The 23,218-nt window shown below is 34.4% G+C and overlaps 4 protein-coding genes and 1 pseudogene across 4 annotated transcripts; 2 read left to right on the top strand and 3 right to left on the bottom strand.

Moving 5' to 3' along the window:
• Positions 1-687: 687 nt before the first annotated feature.
• Positions 688-6,793, top strand: LOC148612006 (flavin-containing monooxygenase 5-like). Its single transcript, XM_088595351.1, has 7 exons — positions 688-693; positions 1,504-1,612; positions 2,125-2,339; positions 2,615-2,914; positions 3,236-3,790; positions 4,239-4,404; positions 6,082-6,793. Exons 1-7 carry the CDS (start codon positions 688-690, stop codon positions 6,399-6,401), a joined length of 1,671 nt encoding a protein of 556 aa, XP_088451477.1. The 3' UTR covers positions 6,402-6,793.
• Positions 6,794-11,562: 4,769 nt separating this feature from the next.
• On the bottom strand, positions 11,563-12,563 carry LOC148612005 (uncharacterized; annotated as a pseudogene).
• Positions 12,564-14,267: 1,704 nt separating this feature from the next.
• LOC148612004 (innexin-3-like) lies at positions 14,268-17,388 on the top strand. Its single transcript, XM_088593073.1, has 3 exons — positions 14,268-14,399; positions 15,391-16,304; positions 16,852-17,388. The coding sequence occupies exons 2-3, from the start codon at positions 15,400-15,402 to the stop codon at positions 17,093-17,095; spliced, it is 1,149 nt and encodes a 382-aa protein (XP_088449199.1). The 5' UTR covers positions 14,268-14,399; positions 15,391-15,399; the 3' UTR covers positions 17,096-17,388.
• A 122-nt stretch (positions 17,389-17,510) lies between these two features.
• On the bottom strand, positions 17,511-19,525 carry LOC148612003 (uncharacterized). Its single transcript, XM_088593074.1, has one exon. The coding sequence runs from the start codon at positions 18,031-18,033 to the stop codon at positions 17,575-17,577; it is 459 nt and encodes a 152-aa protein (XP_088449200.1). The 5' UTR covers positions 18,034-19,525; the 3' UTR covers positions 17,511-17,574.
• A 155-nt stretch (positions 19,526-19,680) lies between these two features.
• Positions 19,681-21,867, bottom strand: LOC148612002 (uncharacterized). Its single transcript, XM_088593075.1, has 3 exons — positions 21,710-21,867; positions 21,160-21,285; positions 19,681-19,811 (listed from the first exon to the last, which is right to left on the bottom strand). The coding sequence occupies exons 1-3, from the start codon at positions 21,777-21,779 to the stop codon at positions 19,699-19,701; spliced, it is 309 nt and encodes a 102-aa protein (XP_088449201.1). The 5' UTR covers positions 21,780-21,867; the 3' UTR covers positions 19,681-19,698.
• Between the last annotated feature and the right edge of the window lie 1,351 nt (positions 21,868-23,218).

Genomic DNA, 23,218 nt, shown 5'->3' with positions numbered 1-23,218 from the left:
GCTATTTAATCACTACTGGTATATTCACGCTGCAATGGAAAGGGGAGGTTTAGCGAAGCTGTAAAACCTAGATTTAACCCACCATGTCGTTTAAAATGCCTGTACCAAGTCAGGACCATTGCGGTACCAGCTGCTCCGATGGTGTAATATCTATTTTTCCAGATTTATTTTGGACATGACTTGATTATGGATCGGATTAGTCTTCTGTTATTTCGTTGTAACCCTTTATCATTGTGTGAATTTTATGGTGTGTTTATTTTTTTTTGTTTCATTTCATTGTTGAATTATTTTAATCCCACCGGAGACACGCGCCTGTCCACAGTCAGTATATGATGGTCATTGATGTCCATGTCGTTATTTGACTTTTTAGTTTATTTTGAAGAAGTTACCCTGTATTCTATTACTTTTCTTGTCGGGTCCTTTCAGAGTTTACGTAAGGAGGTAGACCTAGTGTAAGGGACACAACTCTTAAAAATCATTGGAACGTTTGTATTCAGCATTTTATATCAAGCTTATGTAAGTATCTAATTAACTTGGATTCATTTTATTCTGCTTCAAACGAAAGCTTGAGAGGCTTTGGTGAAATTGAATATGATACAAACATATCACTGATTTCATGGGTTATGTCCCTTACCCTAGGTCTACCTCCTTAAAGGTGTGTTTTCACTTATTGAAGACCTTTCGGTGATGTCTGTAAGTATTAAGGGTATACGATGACGCATATCTGTTCTATTTTCTATTAACAGGCTCTTGATAATATCAAATGCATTGCAAACTACATTGTATCTATGATTTAATATAGTATTTAATTGGTAATTTGACATGTTGGGATTATTTGTTGTGGTATTTAGCGGTATCGTGATATAAAATTGGAGTACAAGCAGATAAATGACAAGGGGGCAACCGTTGGATTTCTATGGAGGGATTTTTTTCTGTATGATTTCTGAGTAGTTTTTCTTTCTTTTTTTCACTCTAAACTGTCCTGGAGTTTTTTAAATTTCGCTGAATCTTGGTTCCCTTTATTACTTTTTCACTACGGAGGTGTCATTGTTAAGATCGTAAAGAATGGAAAATTTCCTAACACATGCGATATGTTTATGTGTTAAATGATCTTGATGCATTTAGAACATGTAATATGATGGATTACCTCTCTTAGAATGTCGTTCGGGAATTTATGTTACCATCAACAATGCAGACCTACGTTCTATATTTCAGAGAACTGTATTACATGTATGTTTTCATCCGGATGTTAGTCATTAGTTCCCTTTCAAGAATGTAAAAATCTAAAGAAAAAAATGATCTAAGCACCCCCTAATAAGAATAAAATATTGGCTCCTGTAATCACATACAAAATGTTAGATTCAAAAATAAAATCCTCTTGAATTTCATAAAAGTAGTTCACATAGTTTGTAAGAACCAAAATGAAACAATCTTGAATATTTAAAAAAGCTAGTGCATAGGTAATTATGCATGTTGAATTGTATGTGCGTGTAATGATTTCAGGAAAAGCGTGTAGCTATTATTGGAGCAGGCTGTAGTGGGCTAACTGCCATTAAGGCATGTTTAGAAGATGGTATTATCCCAGTCTGCTTTGAACGATCAAACGAAATAGGTAAACATATAATACGTACAAACATTAACGGTATGATTCTGTTATAAATATGCTATTTAATTTACATGTGTTGATTTAAATAACCTAGCGGCGGATCCAGAAGGATGCAAGGGTTGGCACCCCCTTTTTTAATGGAAAACATTGTCATTTTATGTGTATGATTGACAAAAAATGGCATATAACTTCCTAGCACTCCCACTTTTTCTAAGAAACCCCGGCTGGCACCCCTCTTTTTAAGGGTCTGGATCCGCCCCTGTTTACGGTAGCATTGACCTAATTTTTATAGTACCAATATTACAGACTTTCCTCAATATTCAAGACGTACCACCCGTTGAACTTTTATTTAGTTGGTATATATTATTATATATGTCACAATTTCTCGAATTAAACTAACATGCAACCATTTTACTTTATTTTCCTCTATTTTCCCGGCTATATTCTGGATAGTAATAATTTATCCAAGCATTATTTAAGTGAGAATAAAACCACACACTCCTTCCTTTATTGTATAGGAGGTTTATGGAACTATTCTGAGAAGTACGAAGAAGGACAAGGGAGTGTAATGAAGTCAACAGTGATTAATGTCAGTAAGGAACAAATGGCTTTCAGTGACTTTCCTATACCGAAGGAATTCCCCATGTTTATGCATCATAGTCTAGTTCAGAAGTATTTCCAAATGTATACGGACCATTTTGATCTCAGAAGACACATACATTTTAAAAAAGAGGTATTATGCATTGAAAGTTCGGAGTATGCAGATGCGTAAACTTCATTTTTTAAATTACACACTTTTATAACATGCCAATACACATTTATTTTTTGTATAGATTGTTCTTAATTGTATAGAAATATTGTTCCATTTAATGAATGCAATGCTTATTTATTTGTACACCCTAATCTGCAATGAAATTTTTGGATAGGTATTGTAGTCTCTGTTCCTTTGCCAATCATATCTGAAAAGAAAAAAAGGAAAAAATGAGAAATTCTGTCTGTCTTATTTAGGTAATGCACTGCAAGCCAGTCTCAAATTTCGATGATACTGGAAAATGGACATTAACAATAAAAGATAAAGAAACTGGACAAGTGTTTAATGAGATATTTGATGGCGTCATGTCAGCTTCTGGCCACCATGCTTCTCCTCATATTCCTAATTTCAAAGGCCTCGATCAGTTCCGAGGAAGAACTATACACTCAGTCAAGTACAGAGATGGAAAGGAGTTTACGGGGCAGGAAGTCCTTGTTGTAGGTCTTGGTAACTCCGGAAGTGACATTGCTAATGACCTAACCCGCAATAGTTCTAAGGTAAAATTGTCGGAAATAACTTTTACTGGATAATTTATATTATTGCACATATGTTGTAAAACAATTCCTGTGTTTGATCCGTTTTTACGGACAATTAAGACAATTTACCCGTATGTGATCAAAGGCCGAATTTAAACTAAAGTATGTTTATCGATTTTAACAACTTTTTGATTTACTTGCATCTGGACTTTATTCTTTACTTGGATTTTTTTCCCTGTAAAACAGCTATTTAAGCTGAAATCACATTGACGTTTCTCTGTTTTAATGCATATTACAGTAAAATAAAATCATATTCTTATTCAATAGTATCAATTCTTCTAGGTTGTTCTGAGTACCCGTAGTGGAAGCTGGGTCATCCAACGTGTAGGGGATCATGGTCTCCCATTTGACATGTTGGGGACTACACGCGCCGTACAATACATAGAGAACACTTTACCATTCTGGTTACTGAATAAACTTACAGAAAAGGAGTTGAATGTTAGGTTTGATCATGAAAAATACGGTATCAAACCTACTTATCCACCGAGAGCACAAGATCCGTTGATTAGCGACGAGTTCCACTTGCGGATTGCCAATGGCATGGTTGAAATTCGACCAAATATTGACCACTTTACAGAGACTGGTGTTGTGTTTACCGATGGCACCACCTTTGAAGATATAGATGCCGTAATTTTCGCCACCGGATTTCACATTGGGTTCCCTTACCTAGACAAAACTATTACAGATGTCAAAGATAATGTGGTGAACCTTTACAAGTTAATGTTTCCACCCGACCTGAGCAAACCTACACTAGCAGTAATAGGTTGTATACAGCCATTGGGTTCTGTGTCGTGTATTGTAGAACTACAGAGTCGAGTGTTCACCGGAGTTCTCACGGTATATATCATTTGTTTACATATACAGTGAAACCAGTCTAAACCGAACCTCTTGCAGACTAGTTGATCTCAACCGTTTATGGAGGTGTCCGGTTTACAGAGGTTCAAACATATTGACAAAAATTGACTATTTAGAAAATGTCTGGTTTAGAATAGTGTTCGATTTATTCAGGGGGTTCGATTTAGATAAAGTTTTCCTGTATATCTAATGTAACTAAGAAATTCAAACCCAAAAAGTGGAGAGAACTGTAGGTAAGACTATATTTCTAGAAATTAAAGTGTACAAAAAAATACAGAAAAAAAATTAATTTAGCAGATTAATTTCTGTGCCATCAATTTGTGCCAAGACGAAAACGCAATGTAAACTATTAAAAATGAGCAAGAGTCCTGCATAATTCATTAACAGGATACATTTTAATATTTTTAAAACAATTTATTTATGTTTAAAGGGTAGGATAAAGTTGCCATCGTCTGCCGTAATGTGGCGGGAAATTTTTAAAAGAAGGAGGGAACTTGAACAACGATACCACAACTCATTACGTCATACCGTCATGGTGGACTTTATACCTTATATGGACGAACTGGCAGTTATGGTGGCGTGCAAACCACCAATTTGTAAGTAATGTACGAAAGCCCCCTGAGCTCATTTTGTAAATTTTTTTCGCGAAATAAAGCGAAATATTTTATATATATTATCATAACACGCAATCATAATTAAAAGACGAAGGAGACCGATATTTTATTTTTTTTTCAAATGTCGAACATTTGGTTGTAATGTACATAGCAGTAAGTTTTTCTTACTATCACATTGGTCATGAATAATCTTCTCCTTGAAAGTGAAAACATTATTTTGAATAAGGTAGCCGTTTTCTTATAAAAAAGCTTTATTGAGATCACTATATAATCAGGGGGTTAGGGTGTGTGTGTGTGGGGGGGCGGGGTGAGTAGAGGACAGCTAGATAATTTGTATGCCTAATAGTTTATTTTGTTACCTAGCATTTATTGACTTGCGAAACAAATACATACTTTAAATGTTTTTATCATTTCTGTTCTATTTTTTTTTGTTTGCATTTTTTAGGAAAATGACATATTCACATAATGTTTTTGTTTTTTCAATTCAAATGAGGGTGTTTGAATCCGTAATTTTATGTCTGTACTCATAGAGTAAAACGAATAGTACTTTTCTGTTATCAGTAACAGAGAGCGCCGGCGAAGCGGTGTGAGCTCTACGGTTATTACGTGTACTTTCTAAATTTCCCTTAAGGATCCCCAATGTACTAACGAAAAAAAGTCATGTCCCGGAAGTCACAAAAAGTGGCTGTCCTTACGGAGAAAATTCATCGTTTCCTTCAATTAGGTTAAGATTACCGTGCAGTAAAAATAAATTCATCTTATCTGATAGTTTTTTTTCTAATTTGTTTTACTTATTTAAAGATTGACTGATTGATTGTTGGGGTTTAACGTCTGAGCAGTAATATTTCAGCTATATTCAGACAATGAACATGAAATGGATGATAAAATGAACATGAAATGACGATGAATTGAAAAAAAAGGATGGGACAAGGACACAAGGATAATAGGGTCGGAAAATTTTGATTGCCACTAGAGAAAGGGAGGGATGGGTAAGGTCGGGCGATCTAGCCTCCTGTGGTTCAGCGCAAAGGTTCCTACTCCTATCGAATATCACAGCAGGGTTCTTTATCGTGCGAGGAACGTGGCATCTTTCCCAACACGGTGCACCACTATGGTTTGCGGTCAGGTTTTCCGTATTATAGCCTGACAACCCCAGCACGCAACACGCCAGGGGTACCCAATTCCACCACCTGGTGCACACAAACCAGTTGCTTCGTGCGTGAGCAGAGCGCGTAGCCCCCGGCTAGGTTCCTTAGCACTATTTAGTCGACTTTTACGATAAGCTTAGCGCTGCTGCAGGCCTATTCTTTTGACACACGGACCTGCACGGGGCGTCCTCGTTTCGCAGTCTTTAAGTTAAATTAAACATATAGTTTCCATAGAAATCTAGGCCCGTGCAGGTTCGTGTGGGTCATGACTTCTTACAACTAAGATGGTTTTTACTCTTTTATTCTTGTTATCATTTTAATATCGTCTATTTGTATTCACGAAATAAAAGTTAATTGAATGAAAAACATAACCACTACTTTATATTAAGATCAGAACAGTTTCAATCACTCGACCTCCAACACACAAAAAAAGGAAAATTTAAACTCAAATTTAGTGTTACAATCGACAAATCAAATACGATTAAGACTTTTACTTTACGTTTTGTTTCAGCTAAATTATGGTTCACTGATCCTAAATTAGCCTACGCATGCGTGTTTGATCCGTGTGCGGCATATCAGTACAGACTTACAGGACCAAATCGATGGGACGGCGCGAGAGAGGCCATTATAACTCAATGGGAAAGAACTCTATTCCCGTTACAGACCAAACGCGCTAGAAGCGCCAGTAAACGCAATAACGGAAAATATAACAGATACTTGGTATTAAGCGTTAGTGTCTTGGGAATCATTGCATATATTTCATTACATAGAAGCTCAAAGATTAGTTTGTATCTCCACAAATGCTTAGAGAAAGTAACGTCGGTTATATGACACTTGATTTCCTTTTTGTTCCTTGCTAACGATTTCGTTTTAAAAAAGTAAAAAAAAAAATGAATTTTAGATCAGATTGAATGACCAATTCATTTTTTCAAATGATTTCTAATTACTTGATTCAGTTACTTATTGACACAGTATACTTACTGATTTATTGCATATCAAAAAAGGTATCGACGGAGAAAGAAATCAACAAAATATATTAGTATATAGTTTTTGCCAATACACTAAAAGGACGTCAAAGGAATTTGGACAAATTTGCATTTTTATGTATACCTCTAGCTTATCTTGTATGCATTGAACATAATTAAGAAAAAGCTGAAAATAATGTGAAAGGAGTATGATAATGAATTCCCTTGTCTGGTTTGATTTGCATGTCGTGTGTTTTAGTAAATACTACTACACCCTTAGACTTGGTTTACTTGGTATAACCTTTGTAAACATGTTGGTCGTAGCTATACTGAGCTATTCTGAAAGATTAAGTGACTGCCAGAGTATAGAGTTATTGATTTACTGATCTCCTTTTGTTTTCACACACCGATGTCGTATATTTGTTCTATAAAAAATAGAGAAAGACAATCAAGAAAAACTATCATACAAAATTTCAAGTTACTTGTAACGCAAGAAGCCTTAAAAACAGTTAAATTTGAATTCGGAATGTATCGCACTTATAGCTCTTTCAAAATCATAGGTTGTACTGCTCGTTGAAGGTAAGGTTCGACGAAGCAACAAACGACCATGATAGAGGACCGTTCCTTTAACTCTGAGGAATGTACTCTGAAACCTGTTTGTGTAACATTTGTACAATATGTATCGGCTATATCATACTTCGGTTGATATAACTTTATTGATATTTACACATAACGGTATTCAATGTTTAAGATACCAACGCTATACGTACCCCATAAACCCAAGACACTAAAAGTGTTTGTTTAGCGGTAGCACGTTTTCTTCTTGATACAGAGTTTCTACTCCTCTGAACGTAAATTCCAAGTTTTCAAATCGCTATTTTTTATTTCGAAACGGTTTAAAATCTATAACAAATCCTAACCTATTAACTGTGTTGTATATAGTATGTATAACCATCGTATAATAGGAAACAATTGTAAATGGTTATATGTATACATCTTAAGTTTTTGCATTTACTTCGGAAAATATTTTTTGAAAAAAAGATTTCTGCAATAAAAATCTTGAAATCGATTGACAATTGTGCCAAAGTGTTTAAACAAAGACGGTGGGCCAAGACACATGTTAGTGACAGGAAAGGTATGATGCATACTACGCAGTAATCCAAAGATACTGTTTCCAATTCAGCGGATCTGAAAAAAAATGCACGACGTAAGAAGGAATCTACATGGCACATTCATGTTCAATTGTGAAACTAAGATCACACATAAGTGTGTTGATTGCAATTTATTCATGTGCACTAAATACAGTAGAAAGATACATTCTAAATTCAAGAATGCGGATTATCATAAAATTGTAGACACCAATAACAAAGAAATTAGTGGTGAGTTTTTAAAGAGTAATCAAGGGAACCAAGGTTATAGCGGTAATCAAAAGAATGTAATCCAGGGACAAAGACCCGACATGGAAAACAGACATACACAACAAAGAACATACAGTAACTAAAATCATACATACAAAGTAACAAAAGCAAATGAGCAACTCGGACTCCACTAAAAACTGGGAGCATGGACCAGGTGCACCGGTAGGGTAAGCGTCCTCTGCTTTAAATTTCTAGGACCACCGGCCGAGTTGCTCATAAAAAATCAAGTCTGGGGTAGACAAACGAGGAAAGGAAAACTATGATCCGTTGAATAAATCAGTTTTCATGGTGCAGATGGATACACCATAACAATCCACGAGTTCATGATGACGACCATAGAACTTCTGTAGCGATGGCTTCAATCTTGTAGCAACATAACCCTGTTCCAGAAGCCTATTTGTTAGAGTTCTAGTGCGATACAAAAAGTCTGCGTAGTTTCGGCAAGCTCTGGCATAACGTATGAGTTGTGATATGAACACTCCATACGCAGGTGCTGAAGGTGTTAAAAACATCGATAGACTTTAGAGCAATAAAATGTAAGGCTCACCAAGAGCGTACAGCCGCGTTATATTGTGAATCATGTCAGTATGTCTGTCTTCACTGTGTTACCTAAGATCATTCAGGACACAGTTTCCTTGAAATGAAAGACATTTATGATAAGAAACTTCAGGCGGTGAAAGGAAGACTGAAGTATGCAGAATTAAGAGAAAACGACTTAAGTACGAGTGAAATGCAACTTCCTGCAGCCGAGAGGAATGGACAGGCCAAGTACAGTTCGAACATTCAAGCAATCGATGACAAAATTTCTGCAATTGAAAACAATGTCCGTTCACATGCAAATAAGTTAAAGAATGAAGCAAAACTTCACCTTAATACATTAGTTCAAAGTATTTCCAAGGAAAGGGGAACGTTAAATACGGATAGAATGATAAATACAAACAATTAAGAAGTTTGTGAATGTCTTATTGGTACGAATAACATTTTATATTTTTTTAAATAAAGAAGAAACTTTGGGAAAAACAATGGCGACTTAAGAAAACCCAAAACTTCCATTAGTTCCAGACTTCCTTCCAGGAAAATTGTGTTTAGCTAAAAAAAACATTGGATCGTTTTTCAGAAATAAGTGTTAAAAGCTAATATTGATGTACAAATGAAGATAAAGCAGCGATTAGATATTGGATTGGAGAGCTCTCATCATTTACTACTAGCAGAAGGGTACTTGTGGATAGGAGATTGGACAAACAAAACGATGCTCAAAGTGAGTGTTCCGTCAAGTGAGTTGGTGAAATCGTTGAATTTCCACGTGTAGGACATCGCTGAACATTCTGAAGGAGATATCTTAATGGCAGACGGGTCTCCTGTGCTTAAAGTTCTGGAAAATAGAAGCTGTACCGTTGTTTTATACTTATACTTCGCCCTTTGAATGCAATATCTCTACTTATTTGCGTAAATTCTGATGTATTAGTAAGGGCTATGAGTCCTGGCAAAGCTTTTCCTGTAAAAGGCAGAAGAGTGGTCATTACCATGGATAGAAAAGACGAAATAGAGTTAGACGATTCAGGGAGTCGGATCTTTTCTTACCCAACCGACATTACTGCTACTCGCAATGGCAATATTCATGTGATAGACCAAGTGGATAGCGATGTTGACGGCAGGATAGTTGTGCTTAATAGAAATTTTTCTATCATTAACACTTACACAGGAAACGCGGATAGAGACCCTATGCGTAGTCAATTCAAACCCGTTAGTATTGTGATTTCCCCATCAGACAATATTGTAGTGAATAATTTCTTTGACCAATCTTTTCATATTCTAAACAACACCGGATCTTTTATGACCTCGATCTGTATGAAACGTGTAGGTATAAAACGACCGTTTTCTATGATCTTCAAGAACCGAACTACTTTGTACATCGGAAGTTGGACCAAAGAAGGAAGTAAAAAAACTTCTACTGTGTACGAGGTTGAGTTCGTCGAAAGCAGCTAGACATTTGATGATAACATTTGATACAGTTTAAACACTTAAGTACTTCTCTGTCTAAGAATCAGGCAAAATGTGTATAAGGTGTGGCACATGAAGAAAAAATACTCAGAGATTTTATTGCATTGTCCAAGTATTCACACCTCATAACCTCAAGAAATTACTGTGAAAGTGTTTGTGATTGTGAAGTTTGCCTATATTTGATAGGTCAAATTTAGTTGAAATGTACTTTGGAAAAATGCCTGGAAAATTTTAACGAACTTTTTTTCTTATATAAGCAGTAAAAAAATATCTACCTCTCCAATGTTTCAGGATAAATTTAAATAGCTTTACAGTTGTTTTCCAGATGTATTTGAATATGTTTGAGGCAAAAAAGACCAAATTGAGAAAAATGACGTCCCACACATTGCCTGATTCTTACACAGAATGGTACTTAATTCATGATTTATTTCTAATTTGGCAAAATATATTATCATGCAGATAAATAACATATAATACTAAAAATGATAACTAACCCTTTTGCTTTAATGAAATATGCAATGAATACAACACACACTGAACGATTTCATATTACAGAAATTGAGCATGAGAGCGAATATGGAATGCATCCCACGAATGGCGAATTTCAGTTAATTGCATTGTATTTTGGAAAACGAATGTAGTAAAATGCATTTAATTTTGACGAATGTTGCAAGAGTGTAAATACAAAGTTGTTGTTTTCTAATGAAGATTTGGATATTTAAAATAAAATGCAGGTTCTTCAATTCATTTCGCGTGAAGTCATAAAAAAAGGCTGAACATTTATATGCAATCATAGTGATTATCTTACTGCTTTGACACCGTTCAAATTTGCTATTTTTCCGTTAGATATCGACAATGATAAGATATATGCTAGATGTAAACAGCCATACTCCAACTTGCTTAGTTGACAGGGTCCCAAATGTAGAGCCTTTTTTTAAATTAATTAATCTATGACAATTATCGATATCTAAGGTGTGCTGTTTAAACTCAGTTGTGGATGTTCTCATTGGTTTGACCTATACTTTGACTTAATTGACCGACTATATAATGGTCACACATGTACGTCGTTCTTACAAGACAATGCTTATTTCCCCTATGTCTTAGGATAGTTCTGACTTCGTGCTGTAAATGAAAGGCTTGGTCTTATTTTGTTTTGTTTTATAAATATCAAATGTGTGTATCTCTTGTTTTAGGGTATACTTACCGCCTTGGTGGTCTCGAGGTAGCGTGCTCGCCTTTGGTACGGGGGGTGGGGGGGAGAGGTTGTCATGGGTTCGATCACACAAAAAATTTCAGAAGACGACTGACTGGCTCGGAGTCAGAATATTATTATACGGGTGAGACGACATGCCTACCAGCGGACTGATGATTCTTCAAGCTAGCACAATAAAGATCCGACCAAGCGTGTCGGACTAGTACAATCAGTGTAAATCTCTCTCGTCTTGAAATGCACGAAATATCTGCTATATGACATTAACCAGATTCAGATTCAATATTTTATTATAGTCTCACCACTTGCAATATACATATACAATACAATAAAAACAATAGTTACAAATATAATACATTAACAAGCGCCATTCTAAAAAGAATTATGAGAGACTGTATAAATCTACAATGTATGTCTCGTATTATGACAAACCAATTACATATTCATGAATATAAAAAGGTATTTCTTCTATTTAAAATATTAAAACAGGTTTTGGCAACCATATAACCACAATCATCTGATTTAAAAAGATAAATAATTTTTTCATCTTCATTTAGATATCTAAACATATCATTATATCTATCAATCTCTTGAAATAAATTCAATCTTAAGTCTGCATATAATGGACACTGCATTATGACATGTTTCTCATCTTCAATAGAAGAATCATTACAAAAAGAGCACTCTCTATCTTCGACAGTTTTACCCTCGTATCGACCAGTTTCAATTTTGAGTGGGGCAACACCGCACCTAAATTTTGCAAAAGCACTGCTATATCTATAATTACTGATACTTAGTAAATATTTCTCAGTTTGATACACATTCTTAGATAACTTATAAGTACGTAATTTACCAACACTTTGAGCAATAATTCTATTTTCCCATTCTAATATATACTTCTCAAAAATAAGATTTTCTAAATTTGAAACATCTCGTCTACTTAAGACATTTTCAGTGTCTATAAAATTATAAAAGTTACACTCTGTTATCTTATCTTTAACTTTATAGCACCAATTTTTCTTATTTATATTTACACTCCATTGAAAAATTTTATAGTTAACTCTGTCTCTTTCCATAACAATAAATCTTTTCCACTGTCTAAAAACATTTGACCATTGGTTTGTGTATGGAAGTCTCCGACCCATATCACCACTGATAGCATCATTAGGTGTATACTTCTCTACCCCCATAAAAAAATCTGATAGCTCTGTTCTGGACAGCGTTTATGCATGAAAACATTTCTGGTTCCCCAAATAGCAGAACCATAGTTTATCACTGGCCAGACCAGGGTATCAAATAGTTTAGTAAATGTAGGATATTGGAAACCATCATGTTTTTTACTCTTTACTATAAGAAGACTAAGAGCTCTATTTGCAGACTTGGCCACTGTTTTAGCCATTTCATTATAATCTAAATGTTGTGTAAGTAGTAAACCTAAATACTGATAACATGGTACAATATCAATAAATTAACATTAAACCAATCAGTCATGTGATTGTTTACCTTGACTGCACATTCTACATGTGTATAAATACCTTTAAATGCACATAAAAATTTTCTACTCATACCTAATTGGTCTAAATCTTCAAAACGTATATTTCTATTTAACGTATCATATGCCTTTTAAAATTTACAAAGGCGGCAAAAGTTGACAACTTCTTAAGCTTTCTGATCTCTATAACAGATTTAATAGAGCTTATATGATCTATAGTGCTTCTATTTTTTCTGAAACCATTTTGCTCATCATGTAACTTATCATAAGTCTCAAGCCAAAAAGTTAACTTAGCATTCAGAATACTACAATATAATTTATAAGCACAAGGCGCTAATGTAATTCCTCTATAAGACATAGGATCTTTTGGATCAGACGTAGAACATTTCGGAATCGGACTAATAATTCCTTTCCCCCACGCTGAGGGAACAATACCAAATTTAAAACATAAATTGAAAATTCTATGTAAAAAAAACTATCAGAGAATCATTTCTAAACAATTCTGTAGGTAAAAGATCTATACCAGGGGTTTTACCCTTCTTTGCATTATTTATGACATTTACTACCTCTTCTATACTTATATCATTATCTAAAAATTCATCATAAATATGGTTTTTTACATCAGTATCTACCCTATTTTGTACAAAATTATTACAATTCAAAAGATTTTCAAAAGAAAGTTTCCATTTATTTAATATAAAGTTAATATTATTGCACGTTGTACCATTATCTCGTAGAGCTTCCATAGGAATATGCTTTTGTCTCTCATTGCCAACACCAATTTTCCCTATTTTCTTCCAAAATTCACGGGGGTCATCAGATTGAATGTTTATAAGTTCAGCTTGTTTATCATGCCAGTATTTACGTTTTGCTCTCTGACATTCCTGGTGAAAAGTTTTTCTATCTCTTACATATACTTCACGTAAAAGTTTTTTCTGCCTAGGGCATGCTTTACATATATGCCAGTCATTTTCAGCTTTACATGAATTGTTTCATAAAACAGTTAATCTATCAGACCAACATGGTTTCTTAATTCTTCGCCTTTTATTGTTTATATGACTATAATGAGGGCGTTTCTCAATCATAATCAATCAATCATTGTATACTTTTGCAGATAGTAATGAGCTTGTCAGAGAAAATATTATTTATTTACTAGTTTACAGTTTGTTTAATACATTAATCTAGCTATTTTCGACTTATACGAAGAATGTACTTGCATACATTAGAAATTATAGAACATTAGGGCAAAAAATACTTCAGTTAATCAGGTGCTAGATAAATTAACTTCAGAGGGAGTATAATGTTCACTTGTCACTAATTCTTTATGTTTCATTCTTTATAATTGGCTCAGAAGGAATAAATTAATTGTTTCACCACTAATAGGTTAATCAACAATTATTATGATGTTTGACGAAAGGCATAAAGGTGAGTTACCTCCCCTATCTTACGGAAAGATCGTAAGATTTCTTTTATTATTTTCAAAAGGTGTTTTCTTTGTTGCTAAGAAGTACGTCTGTAACCGAATTACGGAAATTCATTTTATGTAGCAGAAAACAACACGTACAATTAGATCTATAATGTACAATGCAAGGGCGGTTACATGTACTTGTACATCAAATGAAAATTGTACTTCAGATCTCTTAATTCGTATCATTCCCATTTCACGCATGTGACGAGAAACATAAGTTTGTCGTTTCCTAACCGCTTTGAGGAGCAGACTTTTCTTACAGATTCCACTATCTAGTGAGTATTTTGTACATTTTAAAATTGTATCATTACTTGACGCTTAACTTTCGTAAATATTGTTCAAAGTTTATCATGAACTAGAAAAATGCGGAAGCCCTTCTCAGAAGAAAGTTATTGATATTCATTAGTACAAAATTTATCACTTTATCAAACTTTGATTAAACTTGAATCATATTGAACATGAATATTCAGTTAGGTTTTTTTTTTCAGATTGAGGTTAACAATGTGTTTTTAATTTTGTGTGTGTGTTTCTTCTGTTTGTCTTGATATCATATATAATTTCAAGGAATTATTGTCTAATTTAAGTATTACTGATTTGTTTACATCCCAGCTTTTATGATCACCATAGTAACGGAAGCCTATTTACTAAATGGTTACTAACTGACATCATCATTTAAAAGAATAGGCCTGCAGCAGCGCTAAGCTTGTCGTAAAAGGCGACTAAATAGTGCTCAGAAACCTAGCCGGGGGCTAGGCGCTCTGCCCACAGAGCAACTGGGATGTGTGCCCCAGGTGGTGGAATGGGGTACCCCTGGCGTGTTACGTGCTGGGGTTGTCAGGCTATAATACGGAAAACCTGACCGTAAACCATAGTGGTGCACCGTGTTGGGAAAGATGCCACGTTCCTCGCACGTTAAAGAACCCTGCTGTGGTATTCGATAGGAGTAGGAACCTTTGCACTCCGCCACAGGAGGCTAGATTGCCCGACCTTTCCCATCCCCCTTTTTTTCCAGTGGCAATCAAAATTTGTCGACCCTATTATCCTTGTGACCCATCCTTTTTTTTTCATTTCATGTTCATTTTATCATCCACTTCATGTTCATTGTCTGAATATAGCTGAAATATTGCTGCTCGGACGTTAAACCCCAACAAACAAACAAACTAACTGACATCATAGTTTTCAATAGGAAACTCGTATGTTATACTTTATTGATAAACTACTTATTCATTACCAAACTAATTTTCTGTAATTATAATTTTATTTCAGAATTTAGATATGATTTCCAAATACTTTAAACCGGCTGTGAACTACAGTAGTTGGGCTGATAGATTCAGTAGCATTTGGACATTTTTACTTTTTCTTTTTATTGCCTTGGTAGTCGTGTGGCGACATTTCATTGGGCCTAATGTTTCATGTTTTTTACCTTCAACGTTCACTCCACAAATGGCCCAGTATGCGAACGACAAATGTTGGTCTGCACGTCAGCTCAGAGTGTACAATAGAGGTCACACATTATATGAATACTACCGTTTATCTGATGGAGGCTATGACCACCAGAAAGACCGTACCCGAACACTCTACCAATGGCTTCCGGTAATCATAGCTTGTCAAGCACTCCTTTTTCGTTTACCAGATATCTTATTACGGATTGGAGACGCTCTGCTCGGATTTGGCTCCTCCAAAATCGTGGGCTTAATAGGTGGATACAAAACTCTTTCAATAAGGGACAGAATTTCACTTGCCAGGGAAATGGCAAATTATTTCGGTAATGTTTTTTCGGTCCAACCTCTTAAGGTAGTTGGAGTGACAGCAGTACTAATAGCATTTGTAAAACTACTATTTTTTGTAAATGCTGCTGTTCAGCTGATTCTTTTGGATGGCTATTTGGCACCAAGTCACGTCACATCGTATGGATACCACGTTGTCGATGGGATTTCAAGGCGAACCTACTCCGCCATTGAGCCTTCGCCAGCCTTTCCGAGACAGGTTTACTGTTATATAGATCTAAACCGATACCAGCCTTTGTTAAACTATACTCTGCAATGTTCGGTTCTTGTGAACGACTTCAATGAACAAGTTTGTTTCTTCATGTGGATATGGCTACTGATTGTGTGTATTGTAGCCGGTGCTAGTCTGATAGTCTACTTAATCAAAGCGTTTATTCCTAGATTCCGGGAAAGGTAACCTGTTATTTAAAGTTAAACCAAAAAACTGAATTAGAAGTATTGATGAATGTTAGAGAAAGTATTTCCAGAATTTTCGATAAACGATATCCATCAGCACACGAAAGCAGTGGCGGATCCACATAATCATCTAAAGGGGGAGGCGTGTCACAAAAGTATTTCTTACATTGTAAACACCTTTTAAGCGTGCATATATACCCAAAATACGTTATTTACATAAATTTTTAAAATCATAAGGGGGCCCGGGTCCCCCTTTGGATCCCCCTATGGAAAGTTAATGTTAACCTGTTCCTGTTCCTACTTTTGTCACACGTGAAAGAACTAACTGAAAATAAACGTTTTTTTACGAAAAAGTTCACCATGGCGTAATAAGTTCCAAAAAAAATAGTAGAAGTTATGCTGTAAAAAGTGTGAATGTGTTTGTATTTAAAGTCTTACAATTGAAGAGATTTTACTACATGTATCATATTTTGTAAAATCATTTCTTTGATGTACTCATTGGTTTCGTCATAACAATCACTTTATTCAATTTTCCTTATTTTAGGTATATCCTTAGGTACTTAGAAATGGCCAACCTGTCACCTGCCAAATCTCAGTTGACAACATTCACGAAATCTATCATAGGAAATGACGGTGTGCTTTTACTAAAGATGATTGGTGAAGTATCGTCTGATATTCTTGTCCGCGATATTGTGGTTCGAATCTGGTACATCCACTACGACCAGGAACCCAGGAATAAGTCACTGGGTATCCAATATCCAGAAACAGTTGGCGGATATCGGATTTAGCGTCAGTCTCCCATTTATTTAAGTGAGAAATTATGAATTTTATTCATGAAACAAACTCTTTCATTTAAATCTGATTGGTTTATTATGGGAATGATTTTTCGTTGAAATTTTATTTTAGCTGACCGACCTCCATGATACGTTCACGAGAGATGATTAAAATTAAATGTTAAACATATTTTAGAAAAAGATCCTTTCAATGACATGCTGATTTCCTGAGCAGCTTAGTTGATTACTTCCGCAAGAAAAATGATATACCCTCATGTAAAAACCCTGGCAGTTTTGAACCAAATTCTATAGCACTTACCTCGCGGAAGTACCAACTAAGCCTGCTCAGTTTAGTACGAAAGCGTCGATTGAAAACATTTTATGAAGAAAGAACAATTTCCGCCCATGCGTTAAACAAAACACGGAGTACTTGACTGTATAATAGTTCTTTACTACATAATAAGTACATTGTATGAATATTCTTTTATACACTTTTAACGAATTACTTGTCTATTTCGGAATGTTTGTGTTTCTGCTTGATGCAGTCTCTCATATATTAAGTTGACTTCCGATTCAGAATAATTCATTCTTGGCTGTGATTCTTCACTTTTAGTAACACGATCTGATCTTCTCCGTCCGCCTCTTACACTTGGGTGATATAACCTATCAACAATATCGTCCACCGTCGCATCATCAGCCTCACGAAATGCTGGGGCCTTCGGAAGGTATATCTTGTACTCTGGAACATAGTCGTTCAGACGTTTAATGACTTTGTCGTTCATTATTGACTTCCGCAATTCTTCTATCATTTTTTCTCGCTTTTCTAACTTCCTGTTCAGAATAGATTCTTTACACGCCAAGTCCACCCTCGGTGCTCTCTCCGGACCACTGTATATATTTTTTAAGCCATTTCCTGATATATTTCCAAACGATGACCGGAATCCATGAGCCATTATACGTTTTTCTCTGTACGTTTTTGTCCTAAATTCTTAGTAAACCACAATTAAAAAAAAATAAAATCAGAATTAACCATTCATTAGAATGTCTGCTTTATTGGTCTCATTAATTTAAACACTTTTTTCAATTTAGTCAATTTAATATATGTTTTAAAGATTATTACACGGTATCACATAACGAGTAAATACAATATATTCACTTTTCTGTTTGAGCGATTACAAAAAAGACATAAATAAAGGACAGTTGCCACAAACAATTGTTTAAACAACTACGGTTTCGATTAGCCTACTATAAAACTATTGTTATACTAGAACTGCATAAGGTAGACAATTCACCGATTAAAAAATATTATTAAAGGTAAATGTTTAAGACGATATTATGTTGAGTAAACAAATGAATGGAAGAGCGCTATATGATTCGATACATTATGACACCAAGAATATAACATCTGTTAGGATCTCTGGTAATGCCAATATACGTGGAGCAAAAGCCTAAAGTTTAAATGGTACGACAGAATATAATTCAGACATACCCACAAAACAGGGAAAATAGGCACAGATATCAAAAACATTAAATCACCAAAATAACACATACATAGAAGCACAAGTAAATGATCAACCAAGACTCTACTTTAAAATAGGAGTGTACAGCAGGTATGCCGGTAGGGGTAAGGGTGCTCTTAGAAAAACCCATCGAGTTGCGCAAAAAATTCCATGTCTAGTGTGGATGTAGAAGAAAGGAGAACTATATGAAACAGTGAAAAAGCGGTTAAAATGGTACGGATGGTTCACTATAACGATAAACGGTTACATGATGACCTCAATAAAACTTTGTAGTGATGACTTTAACCTTGTTGCAACTTTTAAACAAATCTTTCCCAAATATGTTTCCTTTAAAATAAGCAAAAAAAGGTAAGCATTAAAACAGAAGGATAATTTATATGGAGAACTTTTTATAATCTTTATTAAAGCAATTAGGTCCAAATAAAAATCAGACACAGCCATATGCATGCAATGGTAATGTGATTCATGGTGTAGAAAAACCCACCTAAAATGACGCCCTCTCACTCTACATATGCTTTAGATTTACATAGCTGTATTCCTTTCCCTATTCAGATACATATTTTTGAGAAATCATACTTTCATCTTCCACTAAAAATCAACCAAATCAAGAACAATAACTCTGGCAAAGTTCCGATTTCATGTACAATTCATATATTTTTTTCTCAAAAGTGCAACAACTAAATGAAAAAACCAAGACGGGTTGTGGCCTGCATCTGTTTCTGAACAAGAAATAAAAGTAAGTTCGGTGGGTGTTTGACATGCATGGATCACCTACAGTCTGATTTTTTATGAAGACTGCTACTTAATTACAATACAATTTACTTTCATTTTACATAATAGCTTAGACGTATATCATACTGTGCAACGATTGTCAAGAAATTCAGAGTTTATTAATGTTATTTTAACGTTCAGGCAAGAATTAAACATAATTTAATATCTTATGCACTTTAAATTAACAAATTATTTGCTTGAAATATTTAAAAAATGTTGCAACTTTAATATTTAACAACCAAAAAAAAAAAAAAAACAAAACCAAAAACAAAACAAAAAAAAAACAAAACAAACAAACAAACAAACAAACAAAAACAAACACCGTTTTTATTTCAATCCAACACAACAGCTCATGTGACCTTCACAGGTGACAGCGTGGGGCAAAGATCCAACACAATGATAATCACATGAGCCTCCGACTCGTTGACACGCTGATTCATCTAAAAATAGAAAAACAATGATGAAGAATTCAACATAGAAGGAGATTTACCGATGCAGTATCACAAAATTCAAAACCCCTACGACACTGAGGCTTCATGTATTGAACATGGTACTGGCTTCCCATGGCGAGATCAAGTACTTTTGATATTCGATGTTTTGATATTCGACATTCAAACATTTCAAAACTGAATATCAAACGGTAAAATTTTACCATTTGAATTCTTTGATATTCATTTCTGGTTAATCTAAAGAATTTGAACTCGAAAAGAATATCAAATGACTATCAAACGATTTTTCTTTTCTGTTCGATATTCGTTTGACAATCGTTTCCGGGTTATATATTGAATATAGAACGGATTTGAATATCAAATTAAATATCAAACGTTTTATTTTCTATCCGTTCGTTTCCGTGTTATATATTGAATGTAGAACGGGTTTGAATATCAAATTGTATGGCAAATAGGATTTTTGTCTGTTCGATATTCGTTTCCGGGTTATATAATGAATGTAGAATGGATTTGAATATCAAATTGAATATCAAACAGGATTTTTTTCTGATATACAATTTGATATTCAAATACATTCTATATTCAATATATAACCCAAAAAACGAATGTCAAACTCATAACAAACAAAACGGAAAAAGCCGTTTGATATTTATTTGATATTCATTTAGAGTTCACATTTTTTACATTAACCAGAAGTGAATATCAATGAATTTCAGACTTTTACCGTTTGACATTCGATTTCAAATTGAAAAGTTTGAATGTCGAATATCGAACATCGAATATCAAAGTTTAACATACTTGATCTCGGTGCATCCTAACTAGATATTTTTGTTTTTGAGTACTTCTTCTGTACAATCTACTTCGGATTTAGATCTGCAAAAGTATGTGGAATTACATGAAAGAGTAATTAAGGAAACCAAGATTCGAAAATCATGAGAATATATTCGAAGGATATTAACTAGACAGGGAAAATAGACACACATAACAAAACACGAAATAACCAAAAATTCACGTATCTCTACAATGAAAAATGTTCAATTGATATTGATAAAATAATAGAGGAAGAAATGAAAATGTAGAAGCGAAAAAAGTGTTCTATTACACAGGAATATTTACAATTCTTTAGTATACAGTTTAGCATGTTAAGAATCAATACGGAGAACATACACCATTGATTATAAACGAAATTCGTTTGATTGTTACCTCTAAGACAATAAGGATATGCGCAGTCTTTTATCTGGAATTTGAAAGTCAACTAAAATTAAAACCACTGAAAGTTAGCCAAGATATACACATAAATTTTTGATGGCGTGTGTAAAAATGTTGAAATTTCTGTTACCTGTTTTCTTTGCACAGCAATATCTCTTCTGTCCAACACAAAGCTGTTCATAATATTTACCACTGTAGCATGGTAGACCTACATCTTGACAAGCACCACCTATAGCGTCACAGCCCTCATCTGTAGCTGTTTAAAGAAATTAACTAGGAGTTAGAGAACTGCATACTTATTTTATACATATGTCATCAGACAAATCAATTAACCTAGGAAAATTGACCGATTTCAAAATAAATCTCAGTGAGTAATTCTGATTGATTACGGGTAGCATCAATACATTTTAGTAGCCAATGTAACACAGATTTCTAAAAAAAAGAAACCAAAAAAAGAAACTAAAAAACAAAACAAAAAACAAAACAAAAACAAAAACAAACCAACAAACATTAAATTGAAAAGTTAATTTATGAGTGTTTTTTAACAGGACATTAAACGTACTGCGCTGTTTCGCATTTTGGTGACATTTGAAAGTGTCGTTATCATTGAAAAGGGAAAACATTCTGAAAAACATGCTAAAAAAGACTATGACATTAAACGAATCAAAGAAAATACTTACTCGGTGTTACAGCCAAACAAGCGTATAATACGCATACAGCAATCAGTATCGTGTATTGTATAGACGCCATTTATGAAATGTTTTTATCGTCAATTGATAACAGGGTTAAGGTTTGAAGATTGTCATTGACATGCCTGTTTTCTAACTGCATAGGTATGTCCCATGACTTCAAGGTTGCAGTTTAATTCAAGAAGTACAGGGTGATAATTTATGCAAATTTCATGCCCTTTAAAAGCAAAAAAGAAGAAAAAAGGAAATCGGTTTTCATTCTGCATTTGTGTAAGGAAACCCAATTCTCACATTCCAATCTAGTGATTAAAAACATACATGACTTTCTAACCATCGGACGGTGTTTAAATATCTGCAAAACGGAAATCTCGAGTAGAGAAACTCAGACCTCTCTACACAAGTTTAATGCAACGATCCTGATGATGAGGAAACACTTTCCACCAATTATAAAAAATGTTGTGGTTGTCCCTTCGGATAATATACCATAATTTACATCATTTTAATTTGCAAAAATAGAAATCACAACTTCGTTTGACTAAAGCCATACCAAAAACAAAAAAAAAAATCCCATGTATACAACCGCAAGGACAAAACCTGGAACCACTAGGAAGAAGACTGAGCAATCACGAATAAATGGAAAAAAGGAAACACTTTACCGTTTATAAATTCATTCACTTTGGCAGTAAGAAACCGGAATGACTTTATGTACAGCTGCGTTTAATAAACATACGTAACAAAAAAATAAATTTATAAAGAATATATTGTATATCACGGGCCTTGGGACCAGGATTTTTTTTTAATCACAAAAATTATCATTTAATCCGAGATAGACGAAAAACTGGGAATAGTATAAACGGCATTGTATAGCAAGCGGACTTGTCTGAGAACACACCTGATAACTCAAATACGGAAACAAAATAATTTAATGATATTTTTTGTGATTAAAAAAATCTTGGTCCCATAAGCCTGTATTGTATGTAAATGTTGGAAAATTTTCAAAATTACCGAACTGATAAAATCTAGACAAAACTTATAAAGTATAGTCAAACAGAAAGTTCGTATAACAAATGGCAATACCAGCGTAAGAACTGGAAATTTGGAAAACACCGCAATGGTCCCTGACTTAGTACAGGCATTTCCGATAGAAAACAATGGGTTAAAACAGATTCAATAGCACTAATCCTCCCGCTTCAATGTTATTTAGTTCCGGTATATTTCAATACAAATTCAGATAGAACTGAGAAATCCAACTTGAAGCAGCCAGGATAGTTACAGTTTTAACATCATACGCTAGTAGAGATTCACTTTATCAAGAGACTGGTTGGGAAACATTAAAAGATAGAAGAGAACAAAAGAAGCTTCTTTTGTTGTATAATATGATTAATGGACATTGTCCTGAATATTTATCAGATTTACTTCCCTCATTAGTATCTTGGATATCAGTGTATGACTTACGCAATAACCGAAATTATAGCGTCCCTCCAATTAGACTTTCATTGT

The sequence above is a fragment of the Perna viridis genome, chromosome 7, assembly GCF_037379345.1.
Source record: "Perna viridis isolate PV_CMFRI_1.1 ecotype Kerala chromosome 7, ASM3737934v1, whole genome shotgun sequence".
Taxonomy (NCBI): Eukaryota; Metazoa; Mollusca; class Bivalvia; order Mytilida; family Mytilidae; genus Perna; species Perna viridis.
Note: the sequence above shows the minus strand (reverse complement) of the source record. Positions and strands in the feature narration are given on the sequence as shown.